This window comes from Ranitomeya variabilis, chromosome 1 (genome assembly GCF_051348905.1).
Source record: "Ranitomeya variabilis isolate aRanVar5 chromosome 1, aRanVar5.hap1, whole genome shotgun sequence".
Classification (NCBI taxonomy): domain Eukaryota; kingdom Metazoa; phylum Chordata; class Amphibia; order Anura; family Dendrobatidae; genus Ranitomeya; species Ranitomeya variabilis.
Window position 1 is genome coordinate 509,672,555 of NC_135232.1, and position 20,805 is coordinate 509,693,359.

A 20,805-nucleotide genomic window follows, 5' to 3' on the forward strand; every position below is an offset into this window, starting at 1 on the left:
TTCTGCTGCGGGTTTCCACCTGCTCCAATAGAAATCTGCAGGTGAAAACCTGCAGAGATAACCGCACTAGAAACCGCGATAAATCCGCAGCGGTTTTTCACTGTGGAATTAGAAATCCGCAGCATGGGCACATGGCCTAAGGGACCATCCTGGACTGGTGGAAGGACACAGCAGGAAGGTGGGGGTAACATACTCAGATACATGTGTAACTAGACAGTAAGTAATTAGGTAGAACAGTGCAATGACCGATGCCACGGCCCAGACCCTGGCCACCCACACCATGCTACACTAGCCACCTGGGCAAATATGGCCAGTCACCGATGGTAGCGCTGAGAACTTAACTTCCTACCATGACATTCAGAAGAGGTCACAAAGCTTTGAAATAAAACGCGACATCGGAACAGAGGCCAGGTATTAAATACGTCAGTCACGTTTCCAAACCGGTGCTCACCCCGAGTCTGCCATTTCTTTGATTCTCCCGCCAAATAGTATGCAGCATGCAGCTAACTGGGCATGCTCAGTTTTAAAACCGAGCTTAAGCGGCTCTCTATGTTTCCTCTCTCTGACTCGGAGGACTGTCGGTGGTGACTGCCCTCTCTATGGTGAGCGCGGCGCTCTGTGCGGGCTCTGGCTGGTGGTGGAGGAGCGCAGCTTTGGGAGGGCTGGAGTAAAGTTACAGGAGTGACGTCACGGGGAGGAAGTAAGGAGGGAGAGGCGGCGCTGAGAGTGAGCGGAGCTGAGCTTCCTACTCTGCAGACAGGCGAGAAGAAAGAGTTCTGTGAAGGGAAGTCACTGCACGGGACGGGAGGGGAAAGAAGTTCCAGAGAAGTCGCCGCGGAGGAGAACAACCGGGAGGAATGTAGCGGGTAGACTGTGTGAGGTAAATAGTACGCGGAATGGGAGGCAGTAAGTGCTGGCGCTGCCGATACTGGCTGCCTGCTAGGAGTGCTGGTCAGCATCAGGCTGCTCGGTGTCATGTTAGGGAGGTGCACTTACTAACACTGGGCTGTTTCCCATCAACTTCCTGTGTGTGGAGTCATGGATGAATCATAGGAGTAGGTGGGCTCCTGCAGGCTCAGTCGTAGGAATAGGTGGGCTCCTGCAGGGTCAGTCGTAGGAGCGGGTGGGCTCCTGCAGGGTCAGTCGTAGGAGCGGGTGGGCTCCTGCAGGGTCAGTCGTAGGAGCGGGTGGGCTCCTGCAGGGTCAGCCGTAGGAATAGGTGGGCTCCTGCAGGGTCAGTCGTAGGAGCAGGTGGGCTCCTGCAGGGTCAGTCGTAGGAATAGGTGGGCTCCTGCAGGGTCAGTCGTAGGAGCGGGTGGGCTCCTGCCGGGTCAGTCGTAGGAGCGGGTGGGCTCCTGCCGGGTCAGTCGTAGGAGCGGGTGGGCTCCTGCCGGGTCAGTCGTAGGAGCGGGTGGGCTCCTGCCGGGTCAGTCGTAGGAGCGGGTGGGCTCCTGCCGGGTCAGTCGTAGGAGCGGGTGGGCTCCTGCCGGGTCAGTCGTAGGAGCGGGTGGGCTCCTGCCGGGTCAGTCGTAGGAGCGGGTGGGCTCCTGCCGGGTCAGTCGTAGGAGCGGGTGGGCTCCTGCCGGGTCAGTCGTAGGAGCGGGTGGGCTCCTGCCGGGTCAGTCGTAGGAGCGGGTGGGCTCCTGCCGGATCAGTCGTAGGAGCGGGTGGGCTCCTGCCGGATCAGTCGTAGGAGCGGGTGGGCTCCTGCCGGACAAGTCGCAGGAGCGGGTGGACTCCTGCCGGATCAGTCGCAGGAGCGGGTGGGCTCCTGCCGGATCAGTCGCAGGAGCGGGTGGGCTCCTGCCGGATCAGTCGCAGGAGCGGGTGGGCTCCTGCCGGATCAGTCGTAGGAGCGGGTGGGCTCCTGCCGGATCAGTCGTAGGAGCGGGTGGGCTCCAGCACTGTATCTGGTGTCCTGGGAATCGCCGAAATAACAATAACAATTCCTTGTAATAATGACATTGTTGCTCTGCAGACACAGGATCGCTCTGATTGCCTGCAGGGTAATGGGGGATCTACTGGCCATTTACTGCAATTCCAAGGCTGTGGGCAGGATCCAGACAGAGGCTTGTCATCTGCTGATGGTCTTTATTTCAATCTATGTCTGCTTTGTATCTACTGGCGGCCTTGTGCCGGACATGGCAGATCCATTGGTTATCATAGAATGCCTTCTGCTTGTGATGGCTGCTTCTTAGGCTATGTGCACACGTTGCGGATTCGTGTGCAGATTTTTCTGCACTGTTTTTGCAAAATCCACAGGTAAAACGCACTGTGGATTACCTGTGGATTTACAGCGGATTTCCTGCGGTTTTTGTACAGGTTTGACCTGCGGTTTTACACCTGTGGATTCCCATTGAGGAGCAGACTAAACCGCTGCATAATCCACACAGAGAATTGACATGCTGCGGAATAAACAACGCAGTGTTTCCGCACGGTATTTTCCGCAGCATGTGCACTGCAGATTTGTTCAGTTGTTCACTGAAAGAGCTCGTTTCCTTTACATGTATGGCAAAGCTTTATAGGTTTTCTGCTCTTTCAGCTAATGAAACTTGACTAACAGATGAACTGTTCTACAGCTGTCTAATATATTGTGTTTAAGTTCCTCCATCATTTTGAAGATGTTACAAAATTTCTTGGGAATGTTTAATATTCGCTAAACCTGTCTAAATACGTGGGTCGTTGGCACACTAATATTTTTGCCGATCACCGTCTTCTCCAGCTTCAGGAGCTGCTTCGGTTCTTTTCTCACTCTCATGACTTGTACTCCGGCTCGCCAGATCACACTGGGGTTTATTTGAGCCTGAAACAACTTGTACAATGTGAACCTAATGCTTCATAGACTTGCATCTTTGGGCCACGTTCAGTATCCGGTCAGTATTTTATATCAATATTGTAAGCTGGGAGTGGGACAGTCAGAGGAAAAGTATATAATAGAAAACATCACCACTTCTGTATTTATTACCCACTCCTGGTTTTGGCTTACACATACTGATGTAAAATACTGATTATAGCCTAAGGCCGGAGACACACTGGTGCGAGATACGGCTGAGTCTCGCTGGTTAAAAGCAAGCTGTGGCACCTGCACTCCGGAGCGGAGCGTGCGGCTCCATGTATTGCTATGCAGCTGCACGCTCCGCTCCGGAGTGCAGGTGCCACAGCTTGCTTTTAACCAGCGAGACTCGGCCGTATCTCGCACCAGTGTGTCTCCGGCCTAACAGTGACTTCTGGTATTAAAACCCTAGTGTGATGTGGAGAATCAGAATAGAAGACATGAGAGTGAGAAGAGGACGGGAACAGTGCTGTAAACTAGGTAACATGGCAATTGGTAAGTATATTACCACACTTAAATTACACAACATACACATTTAGATAGGTTTTGCAAATAAAAAAATTCTTGGAAATGTTTCTTTAATTTGCGGTCAATGAATACAAAGGCATTCTTGTTTCCATTAATGGCTGGAAACCCCATATCTAGTCCTGCTTTCAGCTGAGAAATGGATACATTTGTATCTCTTGCAAATGACTCTCCTGTGAGCTAACTGGGCTGGAATACTGTAGCAAATGACCAGTGAGAATTGGACTGCTGATGACCGGAATCCACAGGGATTGTATACCTTTGCATCCACTTTACAGCTAAGAACAGATTTTCAGCCCTTGAATGTAAACAAGTGCTTTTTCTACATTAACTGGAGGCATAGATCTTGAAATATGTAGAAAGCTGCCAGATGTCTTTATTTGTAAATGAAAGGGACTTTATGCTGAATAAAATTCCCTCGTTCCTGATTATCCGCTCTTGCAAACATGCAGGCGATCAGCTGATTGGATCCTTTCTACAGGTCGTTAAATTATCGTTGTTGGCAGCAGATTGTGCTGTGGACCACATGATATTGTAGGGGGACAGAATGATCATATTCACATTATGGACTCCATGCTGTTTTGGTAGCCTGTGTGAATGTGACCATAAGCCCGTGCAGATTGACTTTTACATAGATGTTTACATAGATGATTGATGCTCGTTTATTGCAGAAACTGGCCTGTTGTAATAATTCTTAGGGACCTCATATATAATGGATAGCTTCCAGCCTAACCATTGTTTGGTTACTCCTCCACATACGGGAACCTCAGCCAAAGGCTCTGTGATAGAGCCGATGTCAGACTCCTCTTGCCATGGCTTACCTTGCAGATAACAAAAGGATCAGCATTCTGAAAAAGGACATGGTGGATCCTTATCTCTCCCAACATCATGTGTTGGAGAGAGAGTCAGGAGGCCCATATACGGTACATATAGCTATTGTCCCATTCCCTGATGACACCGCTTCTGTGTTGAAACGTGTTGGTGGGGATTTGGTGCTTTAAGACAATTGTCCTATGTTGCCAATAAGGTGACGCCCCGGGTGTCACCATATGATATTCTAGGCAAATGCCTGTAATGTACTGTAATTAGAATCATTTAGGCAGTGTAGGGACAAACTGTATAAATATCTTTTTATCCCGCTGTTAAAGGAACGGGGTTTTCCTCCAAAAATTACTAACCAAAGGAGGAACTCTCCTTACACCTCTAATGAGGTCTGATATCAACTATTAACGCCAAAATTGACTACTAATAATTAATATCCACTTAATACCACAACTTTATCTTTACCTTATACTATACTCTAACTGTTATCTATTCCTTATACTATATACTAACTGAGACAAAACTGTGTATCAATAAAGGGTATATATTAGGCCTCTTTCACCTCCCGTCACAATCCGTCGTTTTTTGAAAAAAAATTTGCAGGATCCTGCATTTTCCCATAGACTTGTATTAGCGACGGATTGTGACGGATGGCCATCCGTTTCATCCGTCTTTCACTGGATCCTGCATAAAAAAACGGTCCGTCAGGCAGAGAAAACGTTCAGAGGAACGTTCTTCTGCACGTCGGAAAATCGGTCAGCGACGCATCCTGCGCTGCCCGTCACTGGCTACAATAGTAGCCTATGGGCGCAGGATGCGTCTCTGCCTTTGAAAAGCAGGAATCCAGTGACAGGTCCCGCCTTTTCAAAGAGAGCATGCGTGGAAGAATTTCCCGTCAGGGAAATTCTCTCTCGCTCTTTCTCTTTTTACTATTGATGCTGCCTATGCAGCATCAATAATAACAAGATATAATGTGAAAAATAATAAAAAAAAACAAAAAAACCCGCAATATTCTCACCTACCTGCGTTCCAGCGCAGCGTCACCGATGCTCCCGGCAGCTAGCATTACTTCTTAGTAATACATTGCGAAATCTCGCGTTATTTCGCAATGTATTACTAGGAACGCTAGCTGCCGGGAGCATCGCTGCGCGGGAACGCCGGTAGGTGAGAACACTGCAATTTTTTTTTTTTTTTTTTAACCTGGTTTGTGTTGTGTAAGCGCTTTCGCAGCGGAAAACCGCTGCGAAGATGCATACGCAACCGGTGCACATAGCCTCGACGGGTCCGTCAGAAAGACGGGCCCAGTGCACATGTTTTCCACAATCTGCACAGGATCTGTCATTTCAACGTCTTGACGGATCCTGTGCAGATTTGGAAGATGGAAGTGTGAAAGAAACCTAAGGCTATGTGCACACGATGCGGATCTGCAGCGGATTTTTCCGTGCAGAAACGCTGCAGATCCGCACTGTGATGTACAGTACAATGTTATTCAATGGGATAAAAAAAAAGCTGTGCAGATTGTGCGGAAAAATCAGTGCGGAATTGCTGCGGATTTCAAAGAAGAGCATGTCACTACTTTTGTGCGGATCTGCAGCGTTTCTGAACCCCTCCATGATTAAAATCCGCAGTGGCAAAAACCGCAGAAAATGCGCACAAAATCTGCATCAATTCCGCGGCAAATCCGCGGCTGCGGATTCTGCCAGGAGATGCGGATTTTGTGCAGAAAATTCTGCACCTCTTTTCCTACGTGTGCACATAGCCTAACACACACACAAGTCTGCAGTCTATAACATACATATTTATACCCAAGCTGGTGAAGATAGATAGATAGATATATAGATACAACTCTAATACAGTAATATCACTACAGTATACAGTGATATCCCAACAATATCCCACAGTAATAACCCACAATAACCAGTAATATCGCAAGAATCAGTTAACTGTCCAATTACCCAAATCACACATACATTATCAGCCCTCCCACCTATGGCTAGCTAACCCTAATGAATAGTACTGGGCCTATTAAGAAAAGGGGGTACAGAGTATAATTAAGCCATGTGGGTCTATCATGATTCCAGCATGCAGACACAGCAAAAGAGGCAGAACCACCTGGTCTTGTCCCTTGTAAGTGACCAGCTAAAAGAGGTGTGTCCAGCCCCAGGTGTGTGAGATGAGGTCACGGTCTATTGTCCACTAAGATACACCCCCTCAGTCCTAAATGAAACTTGTTTTTCCAGCTCATGGCAGCTTTGTTTTACAGCAGGCATACATGTGGGGGATATACACAAAACATGCACTAAACACATCTCTATGTAAAGATGTACATTTTGGGTGCACTTCCCTTCTACACCCGCTATTTTAAATAATAAAAGTAAAGTTTTAGGGTTTGTTAGTGTCGCAATCCAGTTTTGGATGTGTGGCAGCTCTGGTTCCACTATGTTTTAAATGTAGCTTTTTTCCTTTCAGAACCAGCGGGGGTTAATGTTAGTTTCCGCTGCTGGCAGCCTGCTGCAACTGCAGAGTGACTAGGTCAGCTGATGTGGGTGGTGACCACTCCCGCCATCCTTTAACCCCTTCCCGACATTTGACGTACTATCCCGTCGAGGTGGGGTGGGCCCCCATGACCGCCGACGGGATAGTACGTCATACGCGATCGGCCGCGCTCACGGGGGGAGCGCGGCCGATCGCGGCCGGGTGTCGGCTGCATATCGCAGCTGACATCCGGCACTATGTGCCAGGAGCGGTCACGGACCGCCCCCGGCACATTAACCCCCGGCACACCGCGATCAAACATGATCGCGGTGTACCGGCGGTACAGGGAAGCATCGCGCAGGGAGGGGGCTCCCTGCGGGCTTCCCTGAGACGATCGGTACAAGGTGATGTACTCACCTCGTACCGAACGTCTTCTCCCTGCAGGCCCCGGATCCAAAATGGCCGAGGGGCTGTATCCGGGTCCTGCAGGGAGCACTTCCGGGTCGGAGCAGGCTGCAGATGAAAGCTGCAGCCTGCTCCGATGAAAGTATGATCGCGGATCTGATAGAGTGCTGGGACAAAGTAAAAAAGTAAAAAAAAAAATTTCCACATGTGTAAAAAAAAAAAAAAAAAAATTCCTAAATAAATAATAATAAAAAAAAAAATATTATTCCCATAAATACATTTCTTTATCTAAAAAAAACAAACAAAAACAATAAAAGTACACATATTTAGTATCGCCGCGTCCGTAACGACCCAACCTATAAAACTGGCCCACTAGTTAACCCCTTCAGTAAACACCGTAAGAAAAAAAAAAAAAAACGAGGCAAAAAACAACGCTTTATTACCATACCGCCGAACAAAAAGTGGAATAACACGCGATCAAAAAGACGGATATAAATAACCATGTTACCGCTGAAAACGTCATCTTGTCCCGCAAAAAACGAGCCGCCATACAGCATCATCAGCAAAAAAATAAAAAAGTTATAGTCCTCAGAATAAAGCGATGCCAAAATAATTATTTTTTCTATAAAATAGTTTTTATCGTATAAAAGCGTCAAAACATAAAAAAATGATATAAATGAGATATCGCTGTAATCGTACTGACCCGACGAATAAAACTGCTTTATCAATTTTACCAAACGCAGAACGGTATAAACGCCTCTCCCAAAAGAATTCATGAATAGCTGGTTTTTGGTTATTCTGCCTCACAAAAATCGGAATAAAAAGTGATAAAAAATGGTCACGTGTCCGAAAATGTTACCAATAAAAACGTCAACTCGTCCCGCAAAAAAAAAAAAACCTCACATGACTCTGTGGACCAAAATGTGGAAAAATTATAGGTCTCAAAATGTGGAGACGCAAAAACTTTTTTGCTATAAAAAGCGTTTTAGTCTGGTTTCACACTTGCGTTTTTATCTGCATGCGTTTTTTAAAAAAACCACGTGTGAAAAAATGCATGTAAACGCGGTAAAACGCATGCGTTTTTATAGAAAAACACAAGAAAACAAGAAAAAAACAAAAAACCCTAACCCTACCCCTACCCTGAAATACGTGGCACTGAAATACGTGGCACTGAAATATACGTTTATATACGTATATACGTATATAAGTGCCACGATATTTCAGTGGCCACGTATTTCAGTGGCCACGTATTTAAGTGCCACGTATTTAAGTGCCACGTATTTCAGTGCCACGTATTTCAGTGCCACGTATTTCAGTGCCACTTATTTACGTGCCACGTATTTACGTGCCACGTATTTTTCAGTGCCTGAAATACGTGGCACTGAAATATCGTGGCACTGAAATATCGTGGCACTGAAGTATTTACGTGCCACGTATTTTTCAGTGCCTGAAATACGTGGCACTGAAATACGTGGCACTGAAATATCGTGGCACTGAAATATCGTGGCATTGAAATATCGTGGCACTGAAATACGTGGCACTGAAATACGTGGCACTTAAATACGTGGCACTTAAATACGTGGCTCTTAAATACGTGGCACTTATATACGTGGCACTTATATACGTGGCACTTATGACTGTCAGAAAATGTTCAGTAAACGGTTAGGGGTGAGGTTAGGGGTAGGGTTTCAGGTAGAATTGGGGAGTTTCCACTGTCCAGGCACATCAGGGGCTCTCCAAACGCGACATGGCGTCCAATCTCAATTCCAGCCAATTCTGCGTTGAAAAAGTAAACAGTGCTCCTTCCCTTCCGAGCTCTCCCGTGCGTCCAAAAAGGGGTTTACCCCAACATATGGGGTATCAGCGTACTAGGGACAAATTGAACAACAACTTCTGGGGTCCAAGTTCTCTTGTTATCCTTGGGAAAATAAAAATTTGGGGGGCTAAAAATCATTTTTGTGGGAAAAAAAATATGTTTTATTTTCACGGCTCTGCATTATAAACTGTAGTGAAACACTTGGGGGTTCAAAGATCTCACAACACATCTAGATAAGTTCCTTGGGAGGTCTAGTTTCCAATATGGGGTCACTTGTGGGGGGTTTGTACTATTTGGGTACATCAGGGGCTCTGCAAATGCAACGTGACGCCTGCAGACCAATCCATTTAAGTCTGCATTCCAAATGGCGCTCCTTCCCTTCCGAGCTCTGTCATGCGCCCAAACAGTGGTCCCCCCCCACAAATGGGGTATCAGCGTACTCCAGACAAATTGGACAACAACTTTTGAGGTCCAATTTATCCTGATACCCTTGTAAAAATACAAAACTGGGGGCTAAAAAATCATTTTTGTGAAAAAAAAAAATAATTTTTATTTTCACGGCTCTGCGTTATAAACTGTAGTGAAACACTTGGGGGTTCAAAGCTCTCAAAACACATCTAGATAAGTTCCTTAGGGGGTCTACTTTCCAAAATGGTGTCACTTGTGGGGGGGTTTAATGTTTAGGCACATCAGGGGCTCTCCAAACGCAACATGGCATCCCATCTTAATTCCAGTCAATTTTGCATTGAAAAGTAAAATAGCGCTTCTTCCCTTCTGAGCTCTGCTATGCGCCCAAACAATGGTTTACACCCACATATGGGGTATCGTCGTACTCAGGACAAATTGCACAACAACTTTTGTGGTCTAATTTCTTCTCTTACCCTTGGGGAAATAAAAAAATGGGGGTTAAAAGATCATTTTTGTGAAAAAATATGATTTTTTATTTTTACGGCTCTGCATTATAAACTTCTGTGAAGCACTTGTTGGGTCAAAGTGCTCAACACACATCTAGATAAGTTCCTTAAGGGGTCTACTTTCCAAAATGGTGTCACTCGTGGGGGGTTTCAATGTTTAGGCACATTAGGGGCTCTCCAAACGCAACATGGCGTCCCATCTCAATTCCAGTCAATTTTGCATTGAAAAGTCAAATGGCGCTCCTTCCCTTCCGAGCTCTGCCCTGCGCCCAAACAATGGTTTACACCCACATATGGGGTATCAGCGTACTCAGGACAAATTGCACAACAATTTTTGGGGTCCAATTTCTTCTCTTACCCTTGGGAAAATAAAAAATTGGGGGTGAAAAGATCATTTTTGTGAAAAAATATGATTTTTTATTTTTACGGCTCTGCATTATAAACTTCTGTGAAGCACTTGGTGGGTCAAAGTGCTCACCACACATCTAGATAAGTTCCTTAGGGGGTCTACTTTCCAAAATGGTGTCACTTGTTAGGGGTTTCAATGTTTAGGCACATCAAGGGCTCTCTAAATGCAACATGGCGTCCCATCTCAATTCCAGTCAATTTTGCATTGAAAAGTCAAATGGCGCTCCTTCCCTTCCGAGCTCTGCCCTGCGCCCAAACAATGGTTTACACCCACATATGGGGTATCAGCGTACTCAGGACAAATTGCACAACAATTTTTGGGGTCCAATTTCTTCTCTCACCCTTGGGAAAATTAAAAAATTGGGGGTGAAAAGATCATTTTTGTGAAAAAATATGATTTTTTATTTTTACGGCTCTGCATTATAAACTTCTGTAAAGCACTTGTTGGGTCAAAGTGCTCACCACACATCTAGATAAGTTCCTTAGGGGGTCTACTTTCCAAAATGGTGTCACTTGTTAGGGGTTTCAATGTTTAGGCACATCAGGGGCTCTCCAAATGCAACATGGCGTCCCATCTCAATTCCAGTCAATTTTGCATTGAAAAGTCAAATGGCGCTCCTTTGCTTCCAAGCTCTGCCATGCGCCCAAACTGTGGTTTACCCCCACATATGGGGTATCAGCGTACTCAGGACAAATTGTACAACAACTTTTGGGGTCTATTTTCTCCTGTTACCCTTGGTAAAATAAAACAAATTGGAGCTGAAATAAATTTTGTGTGAAAAAAAGTTAAATGTTCATTTTTATTTAAACATTCCAAAAATTCCTGTGAAACACCTGAAGGGTTAATAAACTTCTTGAAAGTGGTTTTGAGTACCTTGAGGGGTGCAGTTTTTAGAATGGTGTCACACTTGGGTATTTTCTATCATATAGACCCCTCAAAATGACTTCAAATGAGATGTGGTCCCTAAAAAAAAATGGTGTTGTAAAAATGAGAAATTGCTGGTCAACTTTTAACCCTTATAACTCCCTAACAAAAAAAAATTTTGGTTCCAAAATTGTGCTGATGTAAAGTAGACATGTGGGAAATGTTATTTATTAAGTATTTTGTGTGACATATGTCTGTGATTTAAGGGCATAAAAATTCAAAGTTGGAAAATTGCGAAATTTTCAAAATTTTCGCCAAATATTCGTTTTTTTCACAAATAAACGCAAGCTATATCGAAGAAATTTTACCACTAACATGAAGTACAATATGTCACGAGAAAACAATGTCAGAATCGCCAAGATCCGTTGAAGCGTTCCAGAGTTATAACCTCATAAAGGGACAGTGGTCAGAATTGTAAAAATTGGCCCGGTCATTAACGTGCAAACCACCCTTGGGGGTGAAGGGGTTAAATGGTCACCTGATGCATCAGCTGACTGTTGGTGATAGATTTTCTCTGTGGAGACCAGCCTTGCAGTTGCAGCCCTCTGGTGTAAGCTATTTCTTGAGTTTGGAGTCCTACTTGTGTCATTTGTGGTGTGAAGCTTGACAGCGGAGTTTGGAATCTAAGTGTGGTATTTTTTTCCGAGTCTTACTCGTGTTTGTTACTTTCCCCCGTGTTGTTCCATATGCAGTGGTGAGGCTAGCTCCCTTGTCTGCCAGTGCACTAGCCAGGGCAGTGTGAGGTGACAGCGAGGGATGAGGTTCCTGATTGGGGGGGGGGGAGGACCCACTTAGAGTGTTAGGGGTGTTCAGTGACATGCTCAGGTTTGAGCTCAGGCGGTGTCCATCCCTCATTTCCCTATTGGTAGGGTGTTCATCTCCCCTGTTCCATTCTGTTGTGTGTTTTGTTGTGCTGTCCGCTGACCAACCTCCCCCTTCCACGTTGAGTCGTTGTACATATCGTGACATGTTTTTTGGGGTTTCCTCAGTTTGTCTGAATAGCCCATACTGTAGAGAAATTAAGTATTTGACACACTGCCAATTTTGCAAGTTTTCCAACCTGCAAAGAAAGGAGAGGTCTGTAATTTTTAATGTAGGTACACTTCAACTGAGACAGAACCTTTTACAAAAAATCTATATATATCTGTCTCTTGCATTTTATTGCATGAAATAAGTATTTGATACAATAAAAAAAAGAACTTAATATTTGGAACAGAAACCTTTGTTTGCAATTAGATCAGACATTTCATGTAGTTCTTGACCAAGTTTGCACACACTGCAGCAGGGATTTTGGCCCACTCCTCCATACAGAGCTTCCCCAGATCTTTCAGTTTTCGGAACTGTCACTGAGCAACATTGAGTTTCACCTCCTTCCAGCCACGACCCATCTTCAATGCTCTTACTGAAAAAGGAGGTTGTTGGCCAAAATCTTGTGATGCATAACCCCATCCATCCTCCCCTCAATCCAGTGCAGTGGTCCTGTCCCATTTGAAGAAAAGCACCCCCAAAGTATGGTGTGTTTTTCACCATGCTTTAAAGTTGGGACAGTGTTCTTAGGGTTGTCATCTTTTTACTTCCTCCAAACATGAGTGGAGTTCATATAAAAGAAATTCTATTTTTGTGTCATCTGACCACATGACCTTTTCCCATGCCTTCTCTGGATCCTCCAGATGGTCATTGGCAAACTTCATATGGGCCTGGACATGCCCCCCGCAGGATTTTAATCCATGACTGCGTAGCGTGTTACTAACGGTAATGTATGAGACTGTGGTCCCAGCTCTCTTCAGGTCATTGACCAGGTCCTCCTGTGTAGTTCTGGGCTGAATCCTGACCTTTTTCAGAATCATCCTTACCCCCACGAGGTGAGATCTTGCATGGAGCCCCAGACCTCAGAGGATTGATAGTCATTTTGTGTTTCTTCCATTTTCTAATAATTGTGCCAACAGTTGTTTCCTTCTCTTCAAGCTGCTTGCCTATTGTCCTTAAAAATCCTCCAAAAAATTGAAAAAATCACAGAGAAAAAAGCAGAGATGGTTACCTGCTGAAGCCTCCAAACAAATGCACCGGCAGGGCGCATCGGACCCGATTGATGGCAAAAACACAGGTGCAAAAAATACCGATGAAACAACCACTTTCAATCCAGTGTTGGCTGCATTTGTTTGGAGGCTTCAGCAGGTAACCAGCTCTGCTTTTTTCTCTGTGATTTTTTTTCAATTTTTTGGAGGATTTTTAAGTCCTCTTTTTGTGTCTGTGAGCTTTTACTCAATGTTTAGCGTTAGGACCAGCAAAAATGTAAGGACCCTTGACGTGGGTTGCCGGCTTACGTATTGAGGCCCCAATCTAAACTAATACCTTACATACATTGATATGTGGTTTTTCTGCACTTTATCTTGCAGGGCGCAGTCGGACCAAGATGGCTCTGTAAACTGTAGGCCTCTATTCACAGCATGCATTTTGTAGCACTGGGCAGCCCGCCTGTATGTGCATTAGTAATAGGCTGTAAACCAGATGATCTGCATTGCCTGTGTGAACAATGCCACATACAGACTTTATCTTTTTGTGCACTAATGCCAAACAGCCAACACTGGATTGAAAGTGGTTGTTTCATCTGTATTTTTTGCACCTGTGTTTTTGCCATCATTAATCGGGTCCGATGCGCCCTGCTGGTGCATTTGTTTGGAGGCTTCAGCAGGTAACCATCTCTGCTTTTTTCTCTGATTTTTTTTTTTTTCAATTTTTTTGGAGGATTTTTAAGTCCTCTTTTTGTGTCTGTGAGCTTTTACTCATTGCCTATTGTCCTGTAGCCCATTCCAGCCTTGTGCAGGTCTACCATTTTGTCCCTGCTGTAAATAAACAGCTCTTTGGTCTTGGCCATGGTGGAGAGTTTGGAGTGGGATTGTGTGTGGACAGGTGTCTTTTATACAGGTAACGAGTTCAAACAGATGCAATTAATAGAGGTAATGAGTGCTGGGTAGGAGGGCTTCTTAAAGAAAAACGAACAGGTTTGCCTCAGAATTCTTGCTGGTTGGTAGGTGATCAAATACTTGCTTCATACAATCAATTGCAGTTTAATTATTATTTTTTTAAGATTCTGTCTCTCACAGTTGAAGATTACTTACTGTGACAGTCACTGCTAAAGTTCTGGAGGGGAGATATGTTTCATTGCGCTTAATGGCATCCGTGATGTGAAACCCAGAGATTTTGGTGCCAGCACACTAAGGGTATGTGCACACGTCCGGATTTCTTGCAGAAATTTCCTGAAGAAAACCGGAAATTTTCTGCAAGAAATCCGCATTTTTTTTTTTTGCGTGTTTTTTCCGTTTTTTTTTTAGCATTCTGCAAGCGTAATTAGCTTGCAGAATGCTAAAGTTTTCCAAGCGATCTGTAGCATCGCTTGGGAAAACTGACTGACCGGTTGGTCACACTTGTCAAACATAGTGTTTGACAAGTGTGACCAACTTTTTACTGTAGATGCTGCTTATGCAGCATCTATAGTAAAAGATAGAATGTTTAAAAATAATAATAAAAAAAAAATGGTTATACTCACCCTCTGCAGACAGCCGATATCCTCAGCGGCGTCCGTTCCTAAAGATAGTGTGGTTCAGGACCTTCGATGACGTCGCGGTCACGTGAGCGGTCACATAACCGGTCTCGCAACCAATCACAAGACAGCGACGTCATCGCAGGTCCTGAACCACACCATCTTTAGGAACCGAAGCGGCAGCATGCACCGGAGAGGCGGGAACACTCCGGGGGCCATCGAAGGTGAGTATATCACTATTTTTTATTTTAATTCTTTTTTTTTTTTTTACCAATTATATGGTGCCCAGTCCGTGGAGGAGAGTCTCCTCTCCTCCACCCTGGGTACCAACCGCATATAATCTGCTTACTTCCCGCATGGTGTGCACAGCCCCGTGCGGGAAGTAAGCAGATCAATGCACTCCTAGGTGTGCGGAATCCCCGCAATTCCGCATTTTTAATGAACATGTTGCTTTTATTTCCGCGATGCGATTTTTTCGCGGAAAAAAATGCAACATTTGCACAAAAAATGCGGAATACACTGTAAATAATAGGAGGCATATGTTAGCGTTTTTTTCGCGTTTCTATAGCGAAAAACGCGAAAAAAACGCGAAAAATACTGAACGTGTGCACTTGGCCTAAGTGTTGTGAGGGATTAACAGCTAATTTACATAATAGGCTGGGTTTTTGTGGACAACCATAGAGTGGGTGGGAGGTTGTCCACCTTACCTTCACCCCAGTAGGCCTGGAGTGAGGATCTTCAGTGGTTTGTGTCTTGAGGAAGAAAGACTGAACCTGTGTTGCTCCAGAGCGGGCAGCTCCCCGCAAATGTATGGACTGTGCAGGGCCGGACTGGCAATTCTGGCAAATGCCAGAAGGGCCTGTCTGGTCATGGGCTGCCTTGTCTGCTACGTTGTTAACAGAATCGGTGTTCTCTAGATACCCATACTGGTAAGAGTTGTGATGGAGCACAAAGTCACTGACTCCGTCACTTTCCCCAGCAGCCACGGGTATTGTTAGAAATATTGGGCTTGTAGAAAATCTTCCTTTCCTCCATCCAGGGTAATATTAGTAATATATTCCATCTAGTGCTCTGGGGCAGGGACACCATGGGCCTGTGTGATTTCAAATGCCAGGGCTGAATTTCAGCCCCAGTCCGTACCTGGTGTTACAGCACAGTTTTCCTGTTTTGCCTGAAGGTCCGTGTTTACTTTTCCCTTCATGTTAGTTTATGCTGTCTATATAATAAATCAACAGAAGATTTAAAGAGACAGTGTTCCTATTTTCTACCTCCGTGTACCGCTGAGTGAGTTGAACTGCCCACTGCGATAAAATTTACAGACCCTTTCCATTCTTTGTAGGTGGGAAAACTTGCAAAATCGTCAGTGTATCAAATACTTGACATATATTTTGGGATATACGACGCACTTTTTTCCCCAAAATTTTATGGGAAAATGGGGGTGCGTCTTATAATTCGAATATACCTTACCGGCTGCGATGGAGCGGGTTCTCGGGGTCGCTGCTGGCGGAGGCAAGAGTGGTGAGTTGCTGCGGGCCTTAGACTGGGAGGAAGGGGTGTTCTGAGGTGCCACACTGTAGGTGTTTTTGTGAAAGCTGCCACTTTCCAGGAGTCCACTGCAATGTAAACCATGGAAGTGCGGGGGCTCCTGGCTTTCGCACATCTGACCTGGGGTCCTCAGCATCGCCCCACTTCTGTCTCCGCCAGCCGCGACCCTGGGACCCCGCTTTATCGCAGCCACCACCCTCGGTAAGCAATAAGACGTACAGATAAGCTCCACCATTTTATTTTATTTTTTTAAAGTTATTTTTTCCTATTTCTCTACCTAGACCGCAAAATATGGTATTTTCCCCACTGTATACATAGAGGCCGATTTAATCTTTTTTATTTTGTGGTATTTGCTGACCTTTATTATGCCAAGAGTAAAAAAAAAATAAAAAAATTCTGTAACCAATTTTTGCAGCTTTTAGAGCAATAAGTTGCTTCTTTTTTTCAAATTGTCACAAAAATTGCACAAACATTTCTGGTATATGTACAATTTCTCCAGGTGGTGCTGGGGTACATTTGTAACTAATTTTGTGACTTTTACAATATTTACAAATGATGAATTGGGTGAAAACATGGAAATTACAAATCCAATCCACAGTGGAGAACTTAAAACGCAGATGAACACCTATAAAATAGCTTCAGAACAGCTGCAAATGGGAAGATGAATTGGCTGCAAACAGAAAACTGCAGCAAAAGTGATAACTAATCTGGCCCATAGCATTCAGGCTACCTAGATAATAGGTAGATTCTCCCAACAAAAGAGAGTTTATCAACCAAAACAAAAACATATGGTAGAACTGAAATAATCTTTATTTTTATATAGCGCTAACATATTCCGCAGCGCTTTACATGTTGCACACATTATCGTCGCTGTCCCCGTTGGGGCTCACCATCTAAATTCCCTATCAGTATGTCTTTGGAATGTGAGAGGAAACCGGAGAACCCGGAGGAAACCCACACAAACACGGAGAACATACAAACTCTTTGCAGATGTTGTCCTTAGTGGGGCTTGAACCCAGGACTTCAGCGCTGCAAGGCTGCTGTACTATCCACTGCGCCACCGTGCTGCCCAATAAAAGAACCATATTGCTGTGCAGTGTTGTTAAAAGGAAACTGTTAGGTTCCCAAACGCTTCCAGAATTGTCTTCTCTGTCCAAGGCAATCGAGGAGAAGATGCCAGCAGGGAATGTCTGTCAGCAGAGTCCGGTCTAGTCTGTTATTACCGTACATTCTCAAGTATAAGCCGACCTGAGTATAAGCAGAGACCCCTAATTTTGCCACAAAAAACTGGGAAAACTTAATGACTCGAGTATAAGCCTAGGGTGGAAAATGCAGCAGCTACCAGTAAATGTCAAAAATAAAAATAGATACCAATAAAAGTAAAATTAATTGAGACATCAGTAGGTTACATGTTTTTGAATATCTATATTGAATCAGGAGCCCCATAAAATGCTCCATACAGTTCATGATGGCCCCATAAGATGCTCCATAATAAAATTTGCCCCATACAATGCTGCATAGGTTGATTATGGCCCCATAAGATGCTCCGTAGAAACATTTGCCCCATAGCCGGCTGCTGCGATAAAAAAAACAAAACACATACTCCCCTCTTGTCTGAGCAGGCCCCCGGCACTTGTAATATTCACCTGTCCGCTGGGCGCCGCTGTGTCTTCCGCATCCTCCGCAGTGACTGCTCAGGCAGAGGGCGGCGCGCACACTAATCGCGTCATTGCGCCCTCTGACCTGAAGGTCACAGGCAGAGGACGCAGAAGACACAGCGGTGCCCAGCGGTGGAACTCAGATAGGTGAATATTGCGCCAATACTCACCCTCCAGTCCCCATTATACTTGCCTTCCCTCGGCGCAGTCCCTGGCAGCTTCTCACTGACAGGTGATCTTTGGCGTCCCCAGCTTCTTCATGTGTTCAGCGGTCACATCGTACCGCTCATTAAAGTAATGAATATACGTCCATACGTGCAGAGACACGCTGGGAGCAGGTAAGTATGATTTGACAGCTGCCACTCCCCCGCCGCCCCCCTGGGATAATGACGCGAGTATAAGCCAAGAGGGGCACTTTCAGCCCCCAAAAATGGTCTGAAAATCTCGGTTTATACACCTGTCCTGGTGCCTTGCATTGGTAAGTGCTGCTCTGCAAAATCTCTCATCTCTATGCCACTGGGCACTGCTGACTCACCGGTACATTTATATATATATGCACCTATAGCGGTACGCTTCTACCATTGATTTGCACATTGGCCCCATAGACAGTGTACACCGGGGGATACCCACTCATGTATTGTTTTAATCATCCTTGAGCACTGTATTTTTGATATTATATTGTGGTTACTGTTTACACTTTGTAAAAACATATGTAATTTAATAAAGTATTGTTATCCTTTTGGATTACCTATATGCTCCTTGTGTACTCCTTATTCACAATTCTTATGGAGTTGGTTCTTTTTGTCTGGTGGGGGGTTGTTCTGCACTATCTAGTGCTTTAATCCCCCTCTTGTATTTATTATGTTGCCTGGTTCTGTTACCACATATTTGGTATTGCTGTGTTCAGAATCGCCCAATCAATCAATTAAAAAAAAAAAAAATGATTAACCTGATCGCTAAACGGCGTAGTGAGAAAGTCAAAACACCAGAATTATGTTTTTTTGGTTGCCGCAACATTGCATTAAAATGCAATAACGGGCAATCAAAAGAACGTATCTGCACCAAAGTGGTATAATTAAAAATGTCAGCTCGGCGAAATCACGAAAAATGGACGCTATGGGTATCGAATAATTGTGCAATATTTTTTATTTTTTTTTTATTACCAAAGTTTGGACATTTTTTTCACCACTTAGATAAAAAATAACCTAGACATGATTGGTGCCTATAAACTCGTAATGACCTGGAGAATCATTGACCCTAGCAAAAAAGCCAGGCAAAAAACAAGTTTGGAATTTCACTTTTTTGCAATTTCACAGCACTTGGAATTTTTTTCCCATTTTCCATTTACACGACATTGTAAAACCAATGGTGTCGTTCAAAAGTACAACTCGTCACACAAAAAATAAGCCCTCACATGGCCATATTGACGGAAAAATATAAAAGTTATGGCTCTGGAAAGGAGGGGAGTGAAAAGCGAAAACGCAAAACCGAAAAAAGCTCTGGTCATGAAGGGGTTAAACTCTGCAACATGTAAATTTTTCTTGCAGTTACGCTGAGTTTTATATACGAATGTACCCCATAGAATTGCATTAATTGCAGAAAATCCACAGATTAAAAAAAAAAAACCACATGTAATTCCCATGTGTCTGTATCAAAGTTTTGTCAAAACTGAATTCCGGGAGGAAGTGAAAAAACAAAGCTGTTTTATTTAAACCATGATACCAGAAAGAGAAGAAAAAACTGTGGTGAAAAATTACATGTAACGTAATTTAACTAATAGGTGCAGAAAATCTGCAACATCAAAAACGTAACAAAATGCTCATTTTGGGAGTTTAGCCTACATAAGGCCACGTGCACACCTTCAGTATTTGGTCAGTATTTTACATCAGTATGTGTAAGCCAAACCAGGAGTGGAACAAATAGAGGAAAAGTATAATAGAAACATACGCACCACCTTTGTATTTATCACCCACTCCTGGTTTTGGCTTACACATACTGATGTAAAATACTGACCAAATACTGATAGTATGAATGTGGCCTTGGGCTACTTTCACACATCAGGTTTTCAGTGTCAGGCTAAGGCCTCTTTCACACTAGCGTCGGGCACTGCACGTCGCTATGCGTCGTTCTTTAGAAAAAAATTCATCCTGCAAAATTGCTTGCAGGATGCGTTTTTTTCTCCATAGACTTGAATTAGCGACGCAGTGCGAAGCATTGCCACACGTCGCAACCGTCGTGCGACGGTTGCGTCGGACTGTCGACACAAAAAAAGTTACATGTAACTTTTTTTGCTCGTCGATAGCGTATTTTCCGACCGCGTATGCGCGGCCGGAACTCCGCCCCCGCCTCCCCGCACATCACAATGGGGCTGCGGATGCGATGTAAAACCGCATCCGCTGCCCCCGTTGTGCGGCGCTTTCACACTATGCGTCGCTGCACTGCAACGTCGCATAGCGACGTGCAGTGCACGACGCTAGTGTGAAAGTAGCCTAAATCCGGCGAATTTTAAAAAACCCGGATCAGGCGAATGTTGCCGCCGGATCAGGTTTTTTTTCCCATAGACTTGTATTAGTGCCGGATGACATTGCGTTTCGTCCGGTTTTAGCCGGATCCGGCAAATCTGCCGCTTCCGGTTTCTTGAAAATACGTCCATTGCAACGTTTTTTGTCTCCGGCGAAAAAGCCTGAAGCGCTGGATCCGGCGCTTCCAGCTGTTTGCTACTATGAAAGCCTATGGGAGCCGGAAGGTGCTGGATCCGGAAAAAGGTAGGTCCGGCGGCCTGATCCGGTTTTTTAAACTGAGCATTCTCCAATTTTTTTTTTTTTGTTTATCCAATAATCTAGATAGGCTAGCCGGATCTGTCAAAAAAACGGATACTTCGCATCAGTTTTTCAAAATCTGCACCGGATCCAGTTTTTCCAACATTCACCGGATTTAG

General features: G+C 44.6%; 2 protein-coding genes across 9 annotated transcripts in view; one reads left to right on the top strand and one right to left on the bottom strand.

Moving 5' to 3' along the window:
* HAUS8 (HAUS augmin like complex subunit 8) overlaps positions 1–639 on the bottom strand; it is a 181,877-nt gene extending 181,238 nt beyond the window's left edge. Inside the window, exon 1 of one of the 2 annotated variants that reach the window (XM_077253241.1) lies at positions 452–639. In XM_077253241.1, coding sequence (XP_077109356.1) covers positions 452–465 — 14 coding nt within the window. In that variant the 5' untranslated portion in view covers positions 466–639. Of the gene's footprint in view, positions 1–349 lie in introns of both variants that reach the window. The other variant, XM_077253251.1, reaches the window with a different exon arrangement.
* Positions 493–20,805, top strand: part of MYO9B (myosin IXB) — a 343,844-nt gene continuing 323,531 nt past the window's right edge. For 4 of the 7 annotated variants that reach the window (XM_077253181.1, XM_077253225.1, XM_077253203.1 and 1 more), the window contains exon 1: positions 687–880. The gene's annotated coding sequence lies outside the window, so the exon portion shown is untranslated. The other 3 variants (XM_077253219.1, XM_077253192.1, XM_077253210.1) reach the window with 3 other exon arrangements.